Source organism: Eschscholzia californica, unplaced genomic scaffold (genome assembly GCF_041429995.1).
Source record: "Eschscholzia californica isolate CP2 unplaced genomic scaffold, dmEscCali1.0.p SCAF_1, whole genome shotgun sequence".
Classification (NCBI taxonomy): Eukaryota; Viridiplantae; Streptophyta; class Magnoliopsida; order Ranunculales; family Papaveraceae; genus Eschscholzia; species Eschscholzia californica.
This window is the reverse complement of record NW_028238198.1, coordinates 18,214,399-18,232,812: the sequence shown is the minus strand read 5'-3', so window position 1 is coordinate 18,232,812 and position 18,414 is coordinate 18,214,399. Positions and strand designations below refer to the sequence as shown.

The 18,414-nt window shown below is 36.1% G+C and overlaps 2 protein-coding genes across 3 annotated transcripts; one reads left to right on the top strand and one right to left on the bottom strand.

The window, feature by feature from the left end:
* Positions 1 to 1,198: 1,198 nt before the first annotated feature.
* On the top strand, positions 1,199 to 7,981 carry LOC147564811 (Sugar isomerase (SIS) family protein). 2 transcript variants are annotated; one of them, XM_086650082.1, is made up of 24 exons: positions 1,199 to 1,435; positions 1,692 to 1,751; positions 1,832 to 1,908; positions 2,032 to 2,113; positions 2,210 to 2,257; positions 2,414 to 2,569; positions 2,664 to 2,760; positions 2,857 to 2,899; positions 3,134 to 3,201; positions 3,302 to 3,386; positions 3,499 to 3,547; positions 3,860 to 3,932; positions 4,037 to 4,097; positions 4,570 to 4,636; positions 4,805 to 4,861; positions 4,962 to 5,015; positions 5,115 to 5,243; positions 6,091 to 6,154; positions 6,225 to 6,298; positions 6,778 to 6,831; positions 6,911 to 6,979; positions 7,180 to 7,269; positions 7,401 to 7,508; positions 7,687 to 7,981. In XM_086650082.1, exons 2-24 carry the CDS (start codon positions 1,698 to 1,700, stop codon positions 7,732 to 7,734), a joined length of 1,707 nt encoding a protein of 568 aa, XP_086506208.1. In that variant the 5' UTR covers positions 1,199 to 1,435; positions 1,692 to 1,697; the 3' UTR covers positions 7,735 to 7,981. The 2 variants fall into 2 exon arrangements, with proteins under 2 accessions (XP_086506208.1, XP_086506206.1); XM_086650080.1 differs by lacking the exon at positions 1,199 to 1,435 and adding an exon at positions 1,440 to 1,513.
* Positions 7,982 to 12,731: 4,750 nt separating this feature from the next.
* LOC147564810 (sulfite exporter TauE/SafE family protein 3-like) lies at positions 12,732 to 17,865 on the bottom strand. Its single transcript, XM_086650079.1, has 12 exons — positions 16,828 to 17,865; positions 16,286 to 16,445; positions 15,814 to 16,014; positions 15,536 to 15,600; positions 15,400 to 15,442; positions 14,990 to 15,051; positions 14,812 to 14,898; positions 14,625 to 14,675; positions 13,973 to 14,194; positions 13,546 to 13,639; positions 13,333 to 13,473; positions 12,732 to 13,092 (listed from the first exon to the last, which is right to left on the bottom strand). Exons 1-12 carry the CDS (start codon positions 17,071 to 17,073, stop codon positions 13,019 to 13,021), a joined length of 1,446 nt encoding a protein of 481 aa, XP_086506205.1. The 5' UTR covers positions 17,074 to 17,865; the 3' UTR covers positions 12,732 to 13,018.
* Between the last annotated feature and the right edge of the window lie 549 nt (positions 17,866 to 18,414).

Below are 18,414 nucleotides of genomic sequence, written 5' to 3'. Positions count from 1 at the left end.
TACACTTCATCAACAAAGACAGACCCCCAAAAATCGAAGACAAAGTACTAAATGTCTCCACAGAAACCTAACTTTCGGATCACAAACCTAAATGTTAATACAAACCTAACCTAGAAGATGATGAAGAACCATAAACACCCAAATGCTTCCGAAATCACAAAACAACAACCAAAATGTTTTATCAAAATCTGTAGAGCAACTTAACCCTAAAACTTTTTTGAAAAACAACCCAAAATGTTTTATCACAAACTCAAGATCAGAGTACTGAACTTGAAATAATAAACCCTAATTGTTTGAAAACACCCCCAAATTTTCGAACACCCCTAAAACTGTACCAACAACCCTAAAATATTACCAACAAACAAAGATCTGAAACAAAAAACCCCAAAATGTTCTAACAATCCAAATAATTTACCAACAACAGAGAGAGGATGAAGAGTTAGAGGAAGAACAGAGACGTACCTGTGTTTGAAAGAAAGCGAAATAGAGAGAGAAGCACAAGATTCGTTGAAAGAGAGCGAAATAGAGAGAGAGAAATGAGTAGATCAAGTTGCTTAAATAGCTTTGATAGAGAGAGAGAGAATCGCCGGTAACGTTTGGATTGTAGGGGTTAATGGCCGAAATCGTTTCGCTTGAAAAAGAGATAGAGAGAGAGAGACGGAGAGGCAGCTTTGAATGAATGAAGAGAGATAGAGTTTGATCGAGATAGAGAGGAGAGATAGAGAGGAATCGTTTGAATGAAGAGATAGAGATGGAGAGGTTTTGTGTCTAATGAAGAAAGGGTGTGAATGAAGAGAGAGAGCGCGGTGACCGAGAGAGAAAGAGAGAGGCTGGCAGTCTCGGGTCAAATCAAGTCAGTGTGGGAAAAAGAGAGGCTGGCGGGAAATGACTTAGGGATATGAGAGGGAACAATTTCTTTTGGAGGGATAGAGAGGTAATCTAACATTTTGGGTTTTTTTTAAATATAAATCCCTATTGGGTTGGATTTTCTATTTGGGCTCATTTTTTGGGCCTTAGATTTATCCTCTCCCTTCTTCTAATTCATAGCACCCGGATGACATACACAAATTGACTTTGTCTATCCATCAAATCATCTAACACCTGTCGAGGAGACACTAAGATCACGCCACGTACTCAATTGATTAAAGTTGACTAGTAAGAGCCGTTAGATAAAGTTATGAACACTCACGAGAAATACGACCGACCAACACCTAATAATCGAGTAATAGGGCATTAAAACTTGTGGCGTGTCTCATGCGAGCGGCCCTTCTCTCCCAATACCCACAGTATAAAGAATAGAATAATAAAATTTGTTCTCTCTTCAGAACTCCATTACCTCATAAAACCATAATAAAATAATCCACAGATTCTTCCTCATTTCTACCAAATACTCCAATTCTGAATACCCAGATTAAAATAATCATCATCCTTTCAGGTAAGAATGTCTATTTCTCTCCCTCTCTCTCTAATCCCGCATCCCACTTTTCATTTGATTTCTTCTTCTTCATCTGATGTAATTTTCAGTCTCCGGGTTCTGTTTTTTTTTTCCTAATCGTCTTTTGTTATTTTGAAGATTATATGTAACCTCTTCTGATTGTGGAAATTTCATTATAACTTTTGAAATTTGGGTATTTTTGATTCTGGGTATTTATTTGTTCAGCTCAGATAATAATAATAATATCTTGTTTCAGATTATAATGGCTTCTTCTTCCACTCTTATTTGCGAGACCCAACCTTGGAATGCTTTAAAGGTATTGATTGCTCTATTCTGGTTTATGTATGTATTTATTGATTTTGTTCCAGAACTTCATCTTGTTTCTTGGTTAAATAGGCTCATGTTGAGGATATTAAGAAGACCCATTTGCGTGATTTGATGAATGACTCTGAACGTTGCAAGTCTATGATGCTGTATGTTTTTTTCCTTTTGACATTTTCATTTGTTTCTATTAATGGTAGATAAGATAGATTGTTATGAAATACTTGTGTTTTAATATGGGTGTGGTGATTGAGGGATTGGTTTGTTTTGTCCAGTGAGTTTGATGGTATGTTTTTGGATTACTCGCGGCAATGTGCGAATCAGGAGACCATGAAGAAGCTATTGGAATTGGCAGAGGTGGGATTAGGCTTTCTCTATCTTATCTTTGTGGTGGTCTTCTTTCCCTCACTAGAAAGGCAATGCAGTTTAATAATGTTGTGTTTGTTATTGCAGGCATCACATCTCAAGGAAAAGATCAACAAAATGTATAGCGGAGAACATGTATGTGTATTTCCCTTGAATCAAAAATAGCAACTAGATTCCTATTTCTTAAGCTTGTTTGTTGAGTACATATTATCACTTTTTCGTATACTAAGTTAAAACCCAAACTTTGTATTTTTGTTTCACTTTTATTGAATTGTTCGATGATTCGTCCAGATTAACAGTACCGAGGATAGGTCTGTTCTTCATGTAGCTCTACGTGCTCCAAGGGATGCGGTGATAAATAGTGATGGCAAAAACGTGGTTCCTGAGGTTTGGAAGGTTTTAGACAAGATCAACGAATTCAGTGAGCGGATTCGCAGTGGCTCTTGGGTAATACAAATGTGTACACTGAAATTTGTATTTAGTCGTAATTGTCGATATTACTATCATTATATAGATGTTGAACAGTCGGAAATTTGTACAGGTTGGAGAAACAGGGAAAGCATTGAAAGATGTTGTAGCTGTTGGTATTGGTGGAAGCTTTTTAGGACCTCTATTTGTACATACTGCACTTCAAACAGGTTCATTTGCTCGGTTCATTCCATCTTCTAGACTGTTGGTATACGCCGGTTTGTAGTTTGTTGCTAACAATTATTCCGACTAATGAACTTATACAGATCCAGAGGCTGTAGTATGTGCGAAAGGACGTCAATTGCGTTTGTAAGTAGTCAATTTCTGATTACTTCTTTGTATGTCTTCAATATATTATTGTGTACAATAAAAACGTGTATTTGAGTTGACAAATCCTTTGCTTGTTGAGGTACTGCTTTAAGATGGGTCTAGCTACTGATAAATAGAGAAATGGGAATTGCCTGACGACATATATAACTATATAATTAGAATTTATTGATTTTTTAGTGTAGAAACCTAATCTTGTGTCAACCTATTCTACAGTCTTGCAAATGTAGATCCGATTGATGTTGCTAAGAGTATCACAGGGTTGAACCCTGAAACCACTTTGGGTAGAATTTCTTTTCCTTTCTCTGTTTTTGCACGACTATAAGTAAATATGATTATCCTCTTTGTTCTCATTCACTGATGCTGTTTCTTGTGTAAACTCAGTTGTGGTAGTCTCAAAGACGTTTACCACAGCAGAGACGATGTTGAACGCTCGTACACTGAGGGAGTGGATATCAGCTGCACTAGGGTTGGTGCTAGAACATCATAACTTACTTTTTCCAGAGATTCGTTGGTGCAGTACTTGCTTTTACTTTGTGTACCTTTGATCATAAAATTCAATGCTATCTTACTGATTTCAGGCCTCAAGCTGTTGCAAAGCATATGGTGGCTGTCAGTACAAATCTCACGGTATTTTCAAATCTCTCATTTTGTACATGTCTTATAAAGTTAGAGTTGTTTAGTGCTCAAAGTTCAGTTTTAGTTTTCGTAATCATATTAAATCCGGAGGTCTTTGAGGGGCACTTGTTGTTCATTTTGTACCATATGATAGTGGCGATATGCTTTTGCCTAGAATCTAATACTTAAGCCAACTTAGCTGCCTCATTATAAAGTGTAGTTGCAATCCGTAGTAGTTCGATTTGTTCTTAAATTGTGCATCAATTGCTTCTCCATTCCTCTTAAATTTCCTGTTCATTTAAGAAATCCACATTTCTGACGCAGCTTGTAGAACAATTCGGAATTGACCCTAATAATGCTTTTGCATTCTGGGACTGGGTTGGTGGCAGATATAGTGGTAACTTTATAAATCATCTCTTTTTGGGATATTATGATATTTGAAGTTCCAATATTGATTAGTGATCCTCTTTTGCTCTTCTGATATGGTGTTTCTTTTTGTAGTTTGCAGTGCTGTTGGTGTATTGCCTTTATCTCTCCAATATGGTTTCCCTGTTGTTGAAAAGTAGGGTGACTCCTATGTCAATGAACGTCCAGTCTAATTTACACATACTTAGTTGCAATTTTTTTGTTCAAAATATAGTAGGATACATCTGAAGTTTTTGTAGAAACACCTTACAAATGGGAAGGGTTACTATTTCAAAATGAGGGGGAGAGAGAATCTTGAAATTAATTTCCTAACCGTCTTATGTACTCATGGAACGACATGTTTTCCTATGCTCCTTCTATGTGCATTTCCTTGCTCTCGTTCCTGTTGAGATGGTGAACTGAGCTGAGACCTTGAATAAGGATATGGAGATGGCCAAGTGGTACCAGAACCTAGGATAGAAGTTGCATGTAAAGCTTAGAAATTGTCCTTCTGCTCTTGTCATGATCAGAAACAATATTGCAGAACTTGTCATGGCTCCACTAGATTACGACATTCAGTTCTTTTTTCAGCTCTCATTACTTACTACTGGATATACTACTTTCTATAGGTTCTTAAGGGGAGCCTCAAGCATTGATCAACATTTCTCTTCTGCACCATTCGAGGAAAATATTCCTGTAAGTCTCCATTACTCTGTTAAGCATTTCTATTACTTGACATTATCTTTATTGTGAGTCCCCTTTTCTTTGTCAATCTTATTTTACTTCAAGAAATCGAGTTTTTTTCATCGAATTTATATATATTTAAAACGTATTTATGGTTCTGATGCATTTTCTCTCGGATAGGTACTTCTTGGTTTATTAAGCGTTTGGAATGTTACTTTTCTTGGATATCCTGCAAGGGTGAGTACGCGTATTGATCTAGCAATCTTAATTATGAATTTCATTTTGATGTGTGCCCTTATATAAAGTAATTTCCTAACTTTAGACTTTGAACGTTTAGGCTATCTTGCCATACACTCAGGCACTAGAGAAGTTTGCTCCTCATATCCAACAAGTAAAGTGTTGTGTGTTATTTATATTACTTTTTACGTTATCTTCCTTTATACTAGATTCCGTATGTCACAAGCTGACGTGTAGACTACTTTTTTTGCAGGTTAGCATGGAGAGCAATGGGAAGGGTGTATCAATTGATGGTGTTCCACTTCCTTATGAGGCTGGAGAAATCGATTTTGGTGAGCCTGGTACAAACGGTCAGCACAGCTTTTACCAGCTAATCCACCAGGTAAATTGGGTGCTTCTCTAACTTACGGATTCCAAATTCAATTTCGTATTGAGATGTATCCCTGTGTTTTGATTGATTTCCTTCTATAGAACGTACATGAGTTGACAACTTATGCGTGCCTGCAGTCCAAAATCCCAAATATAAGTTATCAACAATTAAAATTTGTGTCATTGCTTGAGGCCCTTATTTGCTTCTTCGATTTCTGCATGATGAGATCTCAATATTCATTTTGCTTTCGGGTTTTCATGAGATCCATGTGGGCATATTCCAAACTAGTTGTGCATTTGAGATGCCCATATTTGTGTAGTAATTAGGTGCTGCCTTTGTTGGAGAATTCACTATCAGTTTTTTAGGTAACTAAGATATGATTGTTAACAAATTTAGCAGCACAATAGTAAGCTAGAGCCAACAATATAATCACTAAAAAACGATAAAGAAATAAAAAACATGAAATATAGGCGACATCGATGTTCTCTATTAAATGAATGAAATGACAAAAAGAGGTGGGTTTTATAAGCCTAGAGTCTTTATTGTCAACAGAACTCCGATATAACAAAATTTGCAATTTGATAAGGACATTAAACCCAACAACAAATTGGAATGCCTTGTTTGAGAATGTTAATAGAAGTCTTAGCTACCTCTTTTAAGGAGTATCAAAGTTCCTTATTTGATGTTAGTATCAAAATCTAAGCCCAACAACACTCTAAATTGATTTTCCTTATTCGAGAATGTTCGAAGTCTTAGATACCTCTTTTAAGGAGTATCAAAATCTTGCTTATGGTGGGCTAACTTGAAATATGACATAATTCTTTCCTTAATCAAGTTTTTTTTTTCTTGGAACTTTCAGGGCAGGGTAATTCCTTGTGATTTTATTGGTGTCGTAAAGAGTCAACAACCTGTTTACTTGAAAGGTACTACGATTGCCATTATTCCTAAAGGTAATATAGGTCATATTAATTATGCACTTGAGCTGATTTACAGGGGAAGTGGTGAGTAACCATGACGAATTGATGTCTAACTTTTTCGCTCAGCCTGATGCTCTTGCTTATGGAAAGGTACAGTCTTCCATTTCGTAACTTTTTATCTGTATTCGCATTGGTGACTCAGACTAATGAAATGATCTTTATTTTGCCACGTAGGACAAATATAATTAAAGGCCCTCAAGTAAAACTTGGCACACAGAACTTATAGAGTGTTCTTTTTTGAGTTATGCATTGGAGATGCTTTGAGGATATCCACATTAACTAACTTCATGTCATCATGCTTTGAGGATCTCCATATGTGACACCCAAGTTTTCAATTTTGAGTTTGTACTGGAGATGCTCTTAGGGAAAGAAAACGTTCAGCTGTTTATAGTTTCCCTGAAATCGAACGACTACCTGACCAAGCTTTACCAAAGATGATTGTGCATAAAATCAGGCACTAACCATGTGACTTTTGAAGGGGCCCCGGGCAAAGCTCCCGAGGGACCTATGATACTAAATACTTTTGTATAAGATAGGTTTATTAATAATCAAATATCTGTTTTCTGCAGACCTCAGAGCAATTGCTGAGTGAGAAGGTTCCTCATCATCTTATTCCACACAAGGTAAAATGCTTTTATTATCTACTTCAAGTTGATTTTTCACTTTTGGATTTCCAGCCTTAACTCTTTTATCTCTACACAGACCTTCTGTGGCAACCGACCATCCCTCAGTCTTTTGCTTCCCTCTTTAAACGCTTACAATGTTGGTCAGGTTTGTATACCTTAAGCTAATTTTATTAGCATTCACATGTTTATGAAAGATCATGAAGGTGTAATGAATGGCGGATAATGTATGCCATGTTATGATTTGAGTTTCGAAAATGACATTCAAGATACCTTCGTACTTTGCTTACAACTTGGGTTGTTAATATTTTTTGCTATCAAAGAAATATGATTTTTTGTATACTTCAGTTGTTGGCAATTTACGAGCACCGAGTAGCTGTCCAAGGTTTCATTTGGGGGATCAATTCTTTTGACCAGTGGGGAGTAGAGTTAGGAAAGGTAACGATTACCCTTTAACTAATAGACTGTTTCTTTCTTTCATTGTCTCGCTATTGTCTTCAGAGATTCATTTCTTTCCTCTCTCAAATGATGCCAACATGATAAACTGACTGAACTTGTTTTATTATTAGTCACTTGCTTCTCAAGTAAGAAAGCAACTCAATAAATCACGCACAAGTGGGGAAGCGATCGAGGGGTTCAATTACAGTACCAAGACGATGCTCACAAAGTATCTTGAGGCAAGTATTAAATCACAATCCTAATACTAATTCTCTATGCGAGTATATATGACTCATTCAGTGGTTTAACGAAAACTTGGCATTGGTTTCTAAAGTTGGTATATTGAACAATTGATCAAGGGTGTGGTTGGTCTATGCGGGCTGGATCTTGCTTTACTAAGTTCCAATTCTTTTGCAGGGAGAATCGATGGTTCCTTCTTCTGATACGCTTCTACCAAAAATATAGAATTAACAGCCGAAGAAGAAGAACATATGTTGTCGGCTGTGTTTCCGAACTTGAAGCCGTACTCTCTTTTTAGGTGTTATCTTTTGGTGCAATGCAAATAAGGCTATTTGGTCTTGACTTGTTTGAAAACAAAAAGTTGACTTCTGAAGTACTTTCTAGTTCCTCGAGTCTGAATTTAGTACAAACTAATTGGTTTTCCTTTAAAATGAAATGGCAAGTTACTCCATATAATTTGGGGGATGTCAAATCTTGTGAATCAACCAAGAAACTGAATTCTAGTATCTCACACTACAAGTTGAACAATCATGGAACGTGCAAAAGGTTTGGTGTACATAACAAAACTGCCAATTTGGACTGACATAAAATATGTAGATTACTAGGCTAAAGATTTTGACAGATATAAGGACGGAAATCAACATACTATTGACATTTCTCTCATGAAAATGGAGGGTAAAAACATGCTTAGTAAGATTAGATGGTTAGAGTGAGGATGAAGATGACCAGAGACGCTCGACCAAGCAACATTAATCAATCTTTGAACCACACGGGCACATACTGACCAGTTACAGCAGCAATAGTCTAGGAGGAAATATGCAGCTGCACCAATAATTTGCTAAGCAAGTGTGTTTCTCTTAAATAATTTTTAGGAATTTGAGTTTGGTGACATACCTTATGGACAGGGAAGCGTTTCAGAAGGTAACATTGTAATAACATCAACCATTCAATGGATCAGAATCATCGGAAAAACGAATTACATCAGCCATCTAAGATTTCTGTCCAAAGTTTGCGTAGTGTTTCTTGCTCTCTAGCATATTTCGATGAAATGAGTACACTTACAGGGAAGAGTTCGAAGTACCTATGGAGGAACTCGTTCAAGAAAAAGGGGTCCCAAGATGGAGACCTTTGAGGCCCAATATTCCACCAACTATACCGACTATTATCCCACAGAGGCAGTAAAATATAAGTTGGTGAACTTTCCAGGCTGATGTTTCCTTCCCTATTGATGCAATCACTCTCTTCCCTTTGTATAAGCAGATGGCTTCATAGAGTGATACAAACAGCTATCAGTACCTTCACATTACAAAATTATTTTGTTATTGTTGAAGATCTATAGTGGAGAAGAGAGCGGAGAAAAGTTGAAATTGTCATTGATTATTTCTTCTCATACTTGGAAAAGGCCTAGATAAAAAGATAATTTGTAAAGACTATACTACCCATACATTAACTATATTTACACACACACACATATAAAAGTCTTAACTTCAACACCCCCTCAAGATGGAGGGTAGATATTCAACACTCTAAATTTGTTAAATACACTCTCTAACTAACTCTTAGGAAGAGCCTTAGTGAAGATATGTCTGAGTTGATTAGAAAAATAAACAAAAAGGGTGCATATTTCTTTAATTTGAAGTTTCGAAACGAATGAAGTGACAATCCACTTCTATATGCTTAGTTCACTCATGAAAAACTGGACTAGTGGTGATCGAATAGCAGCTTAGTTATCGCAATAAAGAGGAGTTGCACTGAAGGAGGAGTAGCCGAGTTCTGCTTGAAAAGATTCAACCAGACAAACTCACATGTGGTATGCGCCACACTAGACCGAGCAACAACAAATTGTTTTTTACTCTTCCAAGCAACTAGGTTACCCTATCAAAGGTACAATACCCTGTTGTGGAGCGTCGATTAGATGGAGATCTAGTCCAATCCGCATCCGTGTATCCTTCAATGTTCAAGTATCCATGAGGACGATATAGTAACCCTTGGCATGGTGCCCCCTTAATATATTTTAGGATCCGAATCACTGCATCAATATGAGAACCACGAGGGTTAGCCATGAATTGGCTACAATACTCACAACATAAGATATATCCGGTCGAGAAATAGTCAGATAGATATGTTTTTCAATAAAAGTCTGCTATACGTTTCAGGGTTCGCAAGTAACTCCCCAACTTCAGGACAAAGTTTAGAATTTGGAACCATAGCAGAGTTAATGGGTTTGCAATCCCAGTAACCTGCTTGCTCTAAGAGATCTAAAGCATACTTCCTTTGTGACAAGTTAATGCCAAGCTTCGAATGATCAACTCCAATATTAAGAAATTACTGGAGGTTACCCAAGTCCTTTGTACAAAAATGAGTGGCTAAATGATGTTTCAGGATCAGCATACCTTCCTCATCACTCCCTATAACTACAATATCATCAATATACACAAGTAAGATGACAATCCCTCGAGAAGTCTTCTTATAAAGGAAAGAAGTGATCGCCATGACTTAGGATCGTCCCTTGAGAAGTAACTATAGAACTAAATTTATCAAACCATGTCCGAGGAGACCGTTTGAGTCCATAGATAGATTTCTTCATATGACACACCAAGTCATTAGAGGACTCAAAATCAGGATGTTGAGCTATATAGTTTCTATAAGATCTCCGTGAAAAAAAACATTATTCATATCAAGTTGATGAAGGGGCCACTCTAAATTTGCTCTAGGGAAATGAGAACCCGGATGAGTTCAACTTAGCCGTTGGAGAAAAGGTTTCGTCGTAATCAATGCTATAAGTTTGAGTAAACCCTTTTGCAACCGAACGTGCTTTTAAACAACTAAGGGTTCCATCTTGGTTATGTTTCAGAGTAAATACCCATCCACATCCAACGACTGTAGCATCAGTTGTTCATGAGACAAGCGACTAAGTATGATTGAAATAACCGGGGAGCAAAGAAGTGCAAAATGCACGAAAAGATGGTGAAACATTATCACGAGAAACATAGAGAGGTATATGATATTTGGACAAGATAACTTACCTTTACGAAGAGCAATGAGAACACATCAAGAATGTTGCGACGAAATCGAGTAAACCAAGAAAAGCAATAACAAATAAACAATCACACAGAATACAAGAGATTTACGTGGTTCGGTTGGTGATACCTACTCCCGCCAAAAATGGGGTGATGATTTCCATTCTAAGAAGCAAACCAGTTACACAAGGGATTCATGAGAATTCTCTTATTAGAGATTCCTAGGATTTTAGTTTATATAGCTACTAAAACTCTAATCCCACTGATACACTGCCTCGCTGATATACATGAAAACCCAACTTTAAAAATTTTGATAAGGACACTCTTTAGGAGTATCAAAATCTTAGCTACCTCTCTTTAGGAGTATCAAAATATTAGTATCAAAGTCCCTCTGATATTAGTACCAAAATCTAAACCTAACGACACTCTAAACTAAGATTCCTTGTTTGAGAATGTTAATGGAATTCTTGGCTACCTCTATAGAGTATCAAAATCTCATGTTGTGTTAATTTCTTTTGTATTGGCCAATCACTTTATATTGGCCCTGAAGTATTATGTGTATATATATTATATTATGTCGTATGGAAGATTAAAATTAAGGTCCCTTCTAAAACAAAATTTACCATATTTGAATAAATTCTATTGTTTATGATGAAAATATCTAACTTGAAAAGAAACAATCGAAAATACGTATATGATTATTTATAGAAAGTAATTTTTGAATAATTTAGAGAAGAAATATATTTATGTATATATAGAAGGAATATATTTATGTATATATAATGAGTTTCTTTAATGATCTTCCTGTCTTTTGTTTTAATATTTTAGATTGGAAAGTTTATAAGGAGCGGGAGCGGCACCCCTTATTATTGTTAAAGTCACCTTTCTCAAAATGAATCTAAAAGTTCTCATCAAATATTTATATTTGAATCTTGCTTTTATGATCTTATATTTGAATTTCTTGATAACACCTTTGAAGTAAGTGCACTATACCAATTGAATGTAGAATAAAATATTTGTGAGTAAGACAGTTGGATCATGTCTTTGTCATTAACGATTTCAATTATAGTACCAAGACAATGCTAACAATGTATCAAAATTTAAATATGAGTATCAAAATTTAAAACAATGTATCAAAATTTAAATATGAGTATCAAAATTTAAATATTTAAATATGAGTATCAAATATTTAAATATTTATAGTATCACAATGTATCAAATATTTAAATATGAGTATCAAATATTAAAATATTTAATAAGGAAAGTTCTTTATTAAATATGAGTATCAAAATTTAAACCCAACACTGGAATTCCTTATTTGACAATGTAAATGGAAGTAGCTCCCTCTCTTTGGAGTATCAAAATCTTAGCTATCTCTCTTAGGAACTATAAATGTTCCTTATTTGATATTAGTATCAAAATTTAAACCTAACAAGGCAACGCCACTCTAAACTGAATGATTCCAACCTTAGCTATCTCTCTTTGGAAGAAAACTTTGAGCGGTCATAGATCCATTTACTTCCTCTCTTAAATGATTCCAACCTAGTGAACTTGTTTTATTAGTAGTCAATTGAAACAACTAAACAAATGGCCCCCAAGTGGAGAATGGATTAGTGAGTTTCTTTACTCTCTTAAATAATTCCAACCTCATTAATTGAGTGAACTTGTTTTATTAGTAGTCACTTGAAGCTACTCAACAAATGGTCCACAAGTGGAGAATCCATCAATGAGTTCAATTGCAATGCCAAAACAATGCTCAATACTAATTGTTTATGCTAGTATATATAACTCATTTGATGGTTTAATGAAAACTCAGTTCAACTTTGGCATTGGTTTCTAAAGTTGGCATACCAATAAATTGATCAATGGTTTTGGGCTATTCGTGTTGAATTGTTCTTTACTAAGTTCCAATTCTTTTGCAGGAGAGTCGACGGTTCCTTCTAATAAGCTTCTGCCAAAAATATAGAATTAACTGCTGAAGACGGTGCACAGATGTTGTTGCGGCTCCGTTTCCGAACTTAAAGCTGTACTCTCTTTTTAGGTCTTATCGTTTGCTGCAATGCAAATAAGGTTATTTGGTCTTGACTTGTTTGACAAAAAAAAAATGATTTTGAAGTCGACTTTCTAGTTCCTCTTGAGTCTGAATTTGGTGCAAACTAGTTGGTTTTCCATGAAAATGAAATGGCAAGATACTCCATATGATTTGGGTGAAAAACTCAATTCTTCTGAATCAAACATAAAGGAAAGAACAACAAAGAAACTAAATTCTAGTATCTCACACTACTAGTTGAACAATCATGAAATGTGCAAAAGGTTTGATGTACATAACAAAACTTCCAATTTGGATTGTGGCATAAAATATGTAGATTACTTGGCTAAAATTTTTGACAGATATATAAGGAGAGAAATCAACATACATTGACATTTCTCTCATGAAAATGGAGTGTAAAAACATGCTTTATAATGGTAGATGAACAACCAAGGAGAAGTTAGCACATAGTGTCAAATCCCATATACTGATGTTGCTCCAACCTCTCAACCAAATTTACTATCCCCACTCCACCTGTATTGGGCAAAATAGTCATTTAAGGTTATTCCGAACAACGACCTCAAACTTATTTCCATGTCAGACTCAAAAGTAAATCAACCCGAGTGAACCATTTATGCGAGTAAGATATACGAGTCAGACTAAAAATAAACATTTTGAGATCCGAAACGAGTCAATTTGGATCTCGAGTCAGATTCCTAATTCAAACTTAAAGAAGAACAAATGCTGGCTTAATAGAGAAAGAGATGTATTTACCTAAACTAATGGCGCTGACAAAGATGGTTAGAGCGAGGATGAAGATGATCAAAGACGCTCGACCAAGCAACATTACTATCTTTCGCACGACATACTGTCCAGTAAAAGCAGCAATAGTGGCAACTAGCAGGAAGTATGCAGCTGCACCAATAATTTGTTAAGCAAGTTTGTTTCTCTTAAATAATTTCTAGGAATTTGAGTGCGATCACATACCATATGGAACGGGGAAGCGTTTCAGAAGGTAATATTGTACAACTGACATGGAGGAGGAGAATAACATAGTGTAGGTCGAAGTTGCGCTTGCTACCTGCAGAAAAAAGAAGAAGAATTACTTCCACTCCATGAACTTGGTTTGAGAAGAATAGTCATTTGTCAAAGGAAGAGTGTTTTTTCGATGTTTGTTGCTACCAACTTGTTCCTAATCTTCCATATAAAATAATGTAATAGCACGAGGAATCATTTCAGACAACCTCTTCTGCTTTGAAGTCCTACAACTGAAATCTCCCCGCTATACATTCAAAACATAACATCTCATCCAATAGAAAACGTTTTCTGGAAAGATCATGAATGTGGATATCGCCCATTATGCAAGTTTATACGGAGTTACAAAATCAAATTTACAGGGAAGAGTTCAAAGTACCTGTGGAGGAACCCCTAGTTCAAGAAAAAGAGGTCCCAAGATGAAGCCTCCCCCAAGGCCCAATAGTCCACCAACTATACCGGCTACTATCCCACAGAGGCAGTAAAATATAAGTTGGTGAACTTTCCAGGACGATGTTTCCTTTCCTATTGATGCAATCACTCTCTTTCCTTTGTATAAGCAGATGGCTTCATAGAGTGACACAGAAACAGCTATAGGTACCTTCACATTACAAAATAGTTTCGTTATACCCCTTGATCTCTAGAAATGATGCGAGAACCACTAATTCGCCGAGGGTGCTCAATCATCATTCATATTACGTTAAGGTCTAATATTTAATGGGAAAATGGCCAAAACTTTCTAAGTCAGATGTTCTTAATTTGAAAACATAGGTCGCACAAAATAAGGTTTCCCCAAATCTGCACATGCTATTTACAGGTTTGCACAAGGAGCCCAAGCCTAAAAAAATACTGACATGTCTTTTTTACCAGAGCTAGCAAAAATTAGGCCTTCGATCCAATTACCTCTAATGAGCAAACACTGGAAGTACATTACTACATTATCATATCTAGGAAAGAAACGCATTGTTCTTATAATGTGTTTTGTGGGATTTGGAGCAAAACCAACACTTTTTTACGCATAGAAGATTTACCTGCAATGAGTTTAGAATCCAATACTCGGCAGAGCATCTTGTCGAATATGTCTGCATGGATATTCAAGAAGAGCATAAGCAGAGATAATCTGGTCGTAAGAGTCAGAATAAGGATCTTTCGGGTTTTAAGGAGAGGCTAAATCTAGTAAAAGTAATGTATTTCGGGTTTTAGGATCAAACACCTGACCTTAAAGATCTGCACAACAAGAAATGCAAGCCACACAAACAGAAGCACAAAAAATTCCCCCCAGACAACATTTTCCATCAGGGTCACCTGTATAACGACGATGACGACGGTAATGGAAAAAAGAGACATTGAAAAGACTGTAAAATCTAAAATCATAGCTCAAGAGTCTCGCTGTTACCTTGTCAACCCGTAAAACAGGTGGACCACTTGGAAGTGGTCTGTAGTCCTCTTCGGGATCATCTGAAATGCAAGGTACAAGTAAGTCGAAATATACTTTTTCTTACATTCAAAGTTATCTAAACATCATCTAATCAGGTGCTCTTGTTTTAGCTGAAGGAGAACTATTCGGCAGAACCTAGTATGCCTCGGCTAGTGCATTTCTTGAAAGCCTTAAAATGGGCCCACTTGTTTAGCAAAAACAAGAAACGCCATTAGATTAAAGTTTTTTCGTTATCGTTTTTTTTTTCCGATGTCGCGATACGGAAGTCTTTCTGAAATTGGGTCAGATTGTTTCTTCAATTTACTTTGTAACGAGTTCATAGAAATTGTTGATAATGTAAACCCTAAGATTTGCTAACACAGACGGACCTGTTGATTTGGTATCTGACTCCTCTAACATCTTGGCAGCTTCCTGTAAGTGGAGCAACGGAGCTCAAAATCTTGTTAAGCAGGGGCAACAGGAAATGTATGGGAGACAAGAGGAGCAAGTAAGGGAGATTCTCACCTTCTTCATTAATGTTTCTTTCTTCCACGTTTCAATGCCTTTCAGAAATGCCTTCGTAGACGTAACTAGTACAAATATATCAAGATAAGCGAGTAGATTAGCTTCTCGTTTTAAAGATAGACAGAAACAAAGCGAGTAGAAAGTTGATGTTAAAGGAGAACCAAATACAGATAGAAGAGATAGAAATCCTTCTATAATATTACCAACCGTACAAGCAACTAGAAGAAAGGCATTGGAAGAGAAAAAGAAATGTATTTCAAGGATGAGAACCTATTTACCGATAAAGAGGATGATGAGTAGAACCGTAACCATCCAATCAGCAAACATGACATTGAAAGCTACTCCAATGCTAACGCCTAACATGAGCATGGGCTGGAAGAGCATGGCGAGGTCGTAGTCTATGATGGGTAAGTCCATTGTTGGATGCCGAAGCCTCAGATTGTAGTACACAGTCGACCCAGCCGCTCCCATAATCATACCTGTAAACCATTGGACTTAGCGGAACATAAAAATGAAAGTAAAGACACACTTAAACCCCTCGGGTATCCGCGGCTCAAGCAAAATCATCAAAGAATTCTAACATGTAAAAGTGGTGATTGTGCCTAAAGAAAAGTAGAGTCGTGTTATTAGTACACACAATTTTACAACTTCTGAGAGTAAATTGGGAAGTTGAGCAACAAATTTGCATCTTTGATACTAATAATAGTATGGAATTGAGGCTCAAGTGAAGTATGTGAGAGAGAAACATACATTTTGAAATGGTGATAGAGGATTTTGGGTCGAAACCGATGAACAAGGTGAGCATAGGAACAAAGAAACCACCACCACCAACCCCTCCTATACTCCCCAACGCCGCACCAAAGAAACCTATTATGGTTCCAGCCACCAATCTCCACCCAAACTCCATCTCCTGCATAGCCCACCATCACCATCCTTACCAAAATTAGTATATCATCATGTTTAGTCAAATTATCAGAACAAGATTAGTAAAAAGTAATTGTTGGGGATTGGAGTTGTATTTCACTTGTTGGGTATACTCTAAACTTAAGGAATGTTTCTACTTTCTAGAGAGACAAACATTTCTCCAGAGACTTCTGAGGATGTAGAAAACTGGACAACAACCACAAATAGAAAAGTTTAGAGTCCCTTTTGGCTCATGAAACTTCTTTATGGGGTCCATAAATTCAACATACTTAAATTGTCAAGAAAAGAAAGATGAGATTTCATATATGGGTGATAGATCTTTACTAAAAAAAAAAACTAATTTGAGAGGGAGAAAGAGAGAGACTCACAGGCCAAACAGGGTTATAAGAAGAGTTCCCTTTATGGTTGAAGAATTCTCCATGGTCATCTACACCAAGTACTGTCTGATGATCATGATCACCCAAACTTGTAATCTCATGAAGAGGAGGAAGCTTCAAGAGTCTTTGTGAACTCCCCAAACCCATCTGATTCACCATAACAAAGCACCAACAAACTACCCATAATCCAATTACAAATGATCTCTGATTCTTCACATACCCACTTCTACTACCCATTCAAGTTCAACCTCTTAAGAAGACTCTGTTTGATTTGAAGTTGAAAGAAGATTAGAGAAAGAGAGATCTAAGTAAATATTAAGGAATCTCTTTCTCTGACTAAAAATTCTATTTATGTTTCTCTCTCTCTCTCTCTCTCTCTCTCTCTTCCTTGTAGCAAGGAGACAGATGTAGTTGGTGATGGAGAGGAGAAATGCAGGCAACCACTTCTTCAACCCCTTCTTTTCTTCCTAACAAGTTTGTGTTGTTTATTTATAATTTCATGTCCTTGATAACCAATTGGTCCAAATCATGACACTATTTGCTCACCTTTCTTTGTAAACAGGCAAACGGTTAGGAATCAATCAAATACTTAAGGCTCTGATTTAATGAAGTTGACCTCACCCATAGTCAAATCTTAATCGATCCACATTAATTTTTTTTTTAATTTTATTTTTTATAAATACAATACATTATTGGTTGTTGTATTATGAAAAGATCTACAAATATGAATTTAAATTACAGTATCTTACAGCTTTGAGATCTACTTGGTTAAAATATATTTCCTCAAAAGGGAATGAAAAATCAACAAAAAACAAGTATAATACTATTTGAAGCGTCAATAAACAACTAATATAACCTTTAGTGACGTTGGCGTGTTGTTTTTTTATATTATTATAGATACTCAATAATCTAGATAAACTATGGAAGTTCTTTTCTCAATCATTCATATTCATGTAATATAATTTGTAATTGGGTAGACATAATTTTCCAAATATTGGTTCACGTTTAAATAATGGTATTGTTTTGTTTGTTGGTAGGTCAAATATCACTATTAAGGGACCCAAGAGAGTACACCACGAGGTGTACTAAGTCTACTCAGGCCAAGATGTGGACCTAAATCCATACCTAAACTCTCACGTATGTCTTTCATCTAAAAAAAAAACTCTTACATAGGTCCAAAACTGAATCTCAATCAGTAAAAAAATAAAATAAAATTCAAGTACTGTTATTTTTAGAAACTGACTATTATCTATGTTAGTCATTGACTCATTGCAAGACATTGATACATCATCAAGACGTGATAAACATTATAACTGCACAAGTTAAACCAATAATTAAAAGGTCGGAAGTCAAGCTTGGGACTTCCAGAATTTTGGAGTTTATATCAACACCATCAATCAATTGGGCAACCAAATGTTGACTTTGAAAATACTTTAAAAGGCTATGGTAGAGCTACCCACTAGTAGCCAACTTTAAGTCTATAATGCATCTACTCCGCAATATGAAAGTCTCAGATTCGATCTCAAGAAAGTACAAATCCAAGATTATTGAACTTTGGTATAAATAAAGTAGTTAGAT